This window comes from Syngnathus floridae, unplaced genomic scaffold (genome assembly GCF_059516105.1).
Source record: "Syngnathus floridae isolate MCC-2025c unplaced genomic scaffold, RoL_Sflo_1.0 HiC_scaffold_38, whole genome shotgun sequence".
NCBI lineage: Eukaryota > Metazoa > Chordata > Actinopteri > Syngnathiformes > Syngnathidae > Syngnathus > Syngnathus floridae.
In genome coordinates, this window is record NW_028284067.1 from 78275 (window position 1) to 83236 (window position 4962).

General features: G+C 52.7%; 1 protein-coding gene across 5 annotated transcripts; it reads right to left on the reverse strand.

The window, feature by feature from the left end:
• Positions 1 to 434: 434 nt before the first annotated feature.
• LOC148378544 (janus kinase and microtubule-interacting protein 3-like) lies at positions 435 to 3857 on the reverse strand. Of its 5 annotated transcripts, XM_088367853.1 has the most exons (12): positions 3549 to 3857; positions 3308 to 3412; positions 2852 to 3163; positions 2572 to 2634; positions 2387 to 2485; positions 2066 to 2305; positions 1886 to 1951; positions 1756 to 1824; positions 1602 to 1679; positions 1312 to 1545; positions 1107 to 1232; positions 435 to 737 (listed from the first exon to the last, which is right to left on the reverse strand). In XM_088367853.1, the coding sequence occupies exons 3-11, from the start codon at positions 2918 to 2920 to the stop codon at positions 1116 to 1118; spliced, it is 1035 nt and encodes a 344-aa protein (XP_088223979.1). In that variant the 5' UTR covers positions 2921 to 3163; positions 3308 to 3412; positions 3549 to 3857; the 3' UTR covers positions 435 to 737; positions 1107 to 1115. The 5 variants fall into 5 exon arrangements, with proteins under 5 accessions (XP_088223979.1, XP_088223980.1, XP_088223977.1 ...); XM_088367854.1 differs by having other exon boundaries at positions 435 to 1232; positions 2072 to 2305; XM_088367851.1 differs by having other exon boundaries at positions 435 to 1232.
• Between the last annotated feature and the right edge of the window lie 1105 nt (positions 3858 to 4962).

Genomic DNA, 4962 nt, shown 5'->3' on the forward strand with positions numbered 1-4962 from the left:
GTTAGCATGGCCACCTCTTAAGCATGATGATGCGGGTTCGACGCCTGATCAATGTTAGCATGGAGTGAGCTGAAGTGCATGGCGCTGAAGATTTGAATCTTTGAAATGCGCTGAGGTCTGACATATCAGGCAGAATGGTTTGCCATCACGTTCAACAAAAAATAGAAACTTTCCCACTCTGATTAAAACGTCCTGTGTTCATCTACGTATTTTCGTTTTGCTGTGCATCTTTTCCCTGCCATTTCGAGAGCCCAATTGACACTCATAGTTTAAAGAAATGTGTTTGCCCATCCTACTTTGTGGAATTTCACCACATGCGCTTTTGACCAAAATACCAAATTGAACTCAAGTGAAGCCAACACGCACAACCCCCCCCCCCCCACACACACACACACACACAAATGTTGATATGAACATAAAAGAGCCGCATGCGGTTCGGGAGTTGCGGCTTGGCCAAACCTGTACTATACAACTTTATTTGTATAAAATTTTCACAACAGCTGTCACACAAACAAAGCGGGAAAAACCGAAGACGTGCGTGTTCCGCCCACGCTGGATTTATTTGCACCTTTGAAAAGACACCGTATTGCCGCAGATGTGGCAAAGAGTACTTTTGGGCATCTGAGACGGAAGGATGTCCAAAGCATCACGTCACCTGCTCTGGTAGGCATGGTGGTGGGACGTTGAGGTCAACCGCTTTGGGGTTGGCTGACTCTTTGATCGCAGGATGCCACACACTTGAAGACAGAAGCAGAAAAGCAGAGCTAAATGCAAAATGTACTCACCGGTGACTCCAATTTTTTTCCCCCCTGAAGAAACAGCTGGACGGGTGGCCCCGGCTGGCCAGTGGGACTCTTGTTATTCTGACCCTTTTTAGTGCGCGTTTGGGGCAACAACCGTTTTTTGTGGCGCTCTCTTCTGGTTCAAAAGTGCCCTGCATGTGAATTTGCTTTTCCTGCCTTCTGATTGGATGAGCGCCGGTGTGACGCGGTGCCTCTGTCACCGTGGCGGGGGGTATACGTTGGCATCGGAGCGTCTGCCAACGTCTGAGACCGGCTGGCAGTGTATCGGAGGTGTCGAGTGCGGTGCCGCTGGAGCTCACTCACCAGCTGGTGTTAGGGCCACAGAATGAAGGCCAAGGAGAAGAATAGAAAGAGAAACAGAAACTTCTCCTCCAATTGTTTGATTTGTCTCTTCTGAGCTTCGATGAATTCTTTCAGCTCTTTGTTCCTCTAGGACGGACAAATGGAAAGTGGCATTCAAAAGCCAGTAAGCGTGCAAGTAAGTGCCGGGCTGGCTTTGGGCCCTTACCTGTTGCGCGCTGTGCAGCAGATCCATTCTCTCTTGGAGGATGCAAGCGTCGCGCTCCCTCAACTCGCACATCAGGGCTCGCTTCCATTGGTCCACGGCGCTCCTAAGCTCTTCTCTCTGATCCGCCGTCAGCACGTCATTCACGCCAGCGTGGCTGGCTTTTTCGCCGTCCGTGGCGGGGCAGTCCCGCTGCGGTAGCGCCTCGTACAACATGGCCTCCAGCTCCAGGATCCTCTGGGCCGCAATCCTCGTCCATCAGTGGTCCGGCGGGAGATTTGAGGGCGGCTTACCTTATGAGCCTGGTCCATGGAACACTTCCTGAAGTCCAACTCTTCATCCAGGTAGCCCTTCTGCTTGCAGAACATATCCTAGCACAGCTCAAGGTCAGAATTGTTGGGGCACATTGCCGGAGTTCCCCTTGGCTGATGTCGCGTGTCTGTCTACCTTCTCACTTTCAATGTCCAACATCTTCTGTTGAAGTGCTGACTTGGTCACTTTGATGTATTCTAACCACTGAGGAAAGGCTGCTGTCACATAAGCAGAATGCGAGAGCGTGCGTGGACGTGCGCGTTACCTTCTCGGCTAGGGTGAGAAGGGTCCTGGCGTGAATCACGACCACCTGCTCCTCGTTGGTGAGATTCTGCAAGAGCCCAAAGGCACAGCGTCAACAAGCTTCTTTCAGCGCAAAGCCTTCCAAAAGTCACATTTGAGCCGCCGAGTCTCGTGGAGTGCGAACATAAGGAGTTCGACATACACTTACGGCGTTATAGCCCAGGATGTCCAGCTTCTTCATCAGATCACTGATGACGATGTCCGGGGGAAAGGCGCAAGGAGCAATGTAAGGTGTTCTGGGACCTCGGGTTAAGGTTAGGGTTGCGAGGGACGCCTTACGTACGCTCACGCCCTCGGCCTCGCAGTAGATCTGCAAAGGGCTGAGGCCGTCTGGGAAACGGACTTGCAGAAACTTCAAGACGGGGGAGCGCCACTCCCTCTCCTGAAAGGCAGAGGCATGCATCCGTCCGTCCGTCCGTCCGTCACATCTCTGGCCTCAACACGCTTGTGCGAGTCTTCCCACCTCCAGCTCCAGGATGCGGAACTCAAGCAGTTCGTTTTGGTCTCGGATATCCTGGATGTGCTCTTTCAGACGCGCTTCTTCCGCCTCCATCCGCCTGACCTGAAAAGACAGTCAGACCTCATCTGCGGGGCTTCCCGACAGGTGTGACGCCAAGCGACTCCGCCCAGCGCCTTTCTTTCCGTCACCTTTTCGGCCAACTGCTGATTGCTCTGACGCAGCAGCTGCTTCTCCTCCACCCACTTGACATTCTAGAAGAGACAAACGCGTGGACAGCTTTGGAATGTTGTGTCATTTTCATCCACAAATTCTTTGGTTGACTGGAAAATGACATTTGCTTTTCTCCGCATTTTCCCAGCCACGTTCGGGGGGGGGGGGGGGGGTTGGTCCAGTAATGCCAGACGGATGAGTGACTGAAGAATGTAGCTATTTTGTCTGAGAAAAAGGTGTGCTCATTGATGAGCTTACCTGTCCTTGTTGCTTCAGCGCTGACTCCAGATCTGCTACTCTGCTTTGATAGTGACCCATTTCTACCATCAGCTTTTCTCTGGTCTGAAAGGAGGAGGAGGGAGGCTCCTCCTCCTCCTTTCAGACCAGAGAACACCCGAGGCTGGGTGAGAACGGGGAGGCTGCGACCCGGCCGGGGGTTGCGGGAAGGGGCGCCACCTTGATCTCCTTCTCGGCGTCGTAGTCCCCTTTCGCTGGTCTGGGCTAGCAGAGCGTAGGCTCGTTGCAGCGCTTGATATTCTTGCGTCAGCTGGCGGTAGCGAAGCTCCGCCTCTTCATGCACACACCAATGCAACACAGCACTCGTACCAGAATCAGTCAGACCGGCGACAAAGCACCCGCGACGCAAAGACGAGTCCGAATCCAGGCTGAAGAGGAATGTTTGGTGCCAATACGCTGGCAGAAATGGCGGGCTACCTCTTCGGGTTCCGTGTCGGGGGTTCTGTCGGTGTGAAAAGACAAGGACGATCCGTCCGAGTCCACCAACACGTCTTCGTCGTAGCCGTAAAATGTTTCGATGACCTGCGGGCGCGGAAGCGAACATCTCTCTGAACAAACTGAAGCGACACCTCACGATGAATCGACGAGAGGAACGATAGCGAGAAAAAGGCCATTTCATCTTGCGCAACACCAAGCAGCCGCAAACAAACAGACTCACCTTGCAGGACCTCACGTTTTGTTCCTCCTCAGAGATTCTCGACGTCGGTATCGTAGCAGCAAATCTCTCTCCTGTCGACACAAATAATCCGCCTTTGAGATTCTTTGGATGCAAAGGGAACGAACGGCTCCGGCGCAGAAACAAACGCGACTCACAATGACATTTCTGACATGAGCTCCTGTCTCCAGAGCCTGAAAAACACGTCACCGGCGATGATTGGAGGGACGCTCGTCTTTTCCAAAAGTGACAACTACAGGGTGTGTCAGGGTTTTCCAGATTATCTTTATCGTATCATTGTGTTGCTTTGACTTTGACTGCGACTGTAATAAATAATATTATTTATCCCTTATTATCCCTATCGCTTATCCCTTCCTACACAAGAAGTCGTAAAACACCCCTTGCTATGGTTTTGACTAGAGGTCAAGGGCTTCCTCTATTCAATCCACTCTTACACCCACCCTGTTTCTCTTAATTAAAATGCCTCCGTGCAGGAGCCGAGAGTCAGACTTCATTCGTACAACGGATGGACTCTCCACCTGCAGGTGTCCAAAAGAACTTACTTGTCTCCCGTGTGGTTCTTGCAAAATAAGTTGGAGCGAGCGCAACTCTAACAGGGTCGCATTTTGCCACTAGCTGCCCTACGGACAATGACGTCGCGCTCGCGGCTCATGGGTTGACGGGCTGAGCAGCCGGGCAAGTCCGTCGTTTTCAGCGCACAGCGAGTGGCAAAGGCGCTGACAAAACGGGAGCTTTGAGCTGCTGAAAACGGCAAAACAAGTCTAAAGCGTGTTCAAACGCCGTTGCGCACAATGCTCCTGCTTGAAAGGTCTGAATTTAAGGGCCAATTTTTTGGATGGCGGCCCGCCGGCCAAGCTTTGGACGGAAAAGGTTTCCTGGCGACAGCGAAGCGAGCGCGGCGCTGCCGTACGTGCACCGAGTCGCCTGCCTGAAGACCTTGGACAAGTCGTCGATGATGTGCCGCTGCTCCACAACTTGAAGGAACTCCATTTCACCGTCCTGCTGGCCGCAACCGCGGTCCAGGTCATTGAGCGAACTAGGCCTTCTCTGTGGAACACAAATGCAGTGGACTCTGTTGGCACGCCGCCGTTGTCCGCGTCGACTTACCAAGCTTGCCATCTCCTCGTTCTCCTGGGTGACAAAGCGCACTTTGTTTTCAAGGCGACACAGCACCAGCGAGAGTTCTTCATTCTTCCTGCTCAGGCGTTTGTTTTTGTACAGGAGTGGCAGAAACTGGCTTTCTGTTTCTCTCAGTCGCTTTAGCTGCAAGCATGAAGTGCGGGATGTGAAAGACGCACAACACGCGGGCCAGAACGTATCCATTCCTTTTGCATCGGTTTGAACGGAATCGTGGCTTTGGCTCCCAATAAAAGACATCTACCAGGCAACCGACTCG

Coding starts and splice junctions, on each gene's coding strand:
- LOC148378544 (XM_088367853.1), bottom strand. CDS start 2,920: ATGGTAGAAATGGGTCACTATCAAAGCAGAGTAGCAGATCTGGAGTCA. Junction 1,825..1,885: donor TTCTCACCCTAGCCGAGAAG/GTAACGCGCACG, acceptor GCCTTTCCTCAG/TGGTTAGAATACATCAAAGT. Junction 1,546..1,601: donor CCATGGACCAGGCTCATAAG/GTAAGCCGCCCT, acceptor ATTGCGGCCCAG/AGGATCCTGGAGCTGGAGGC.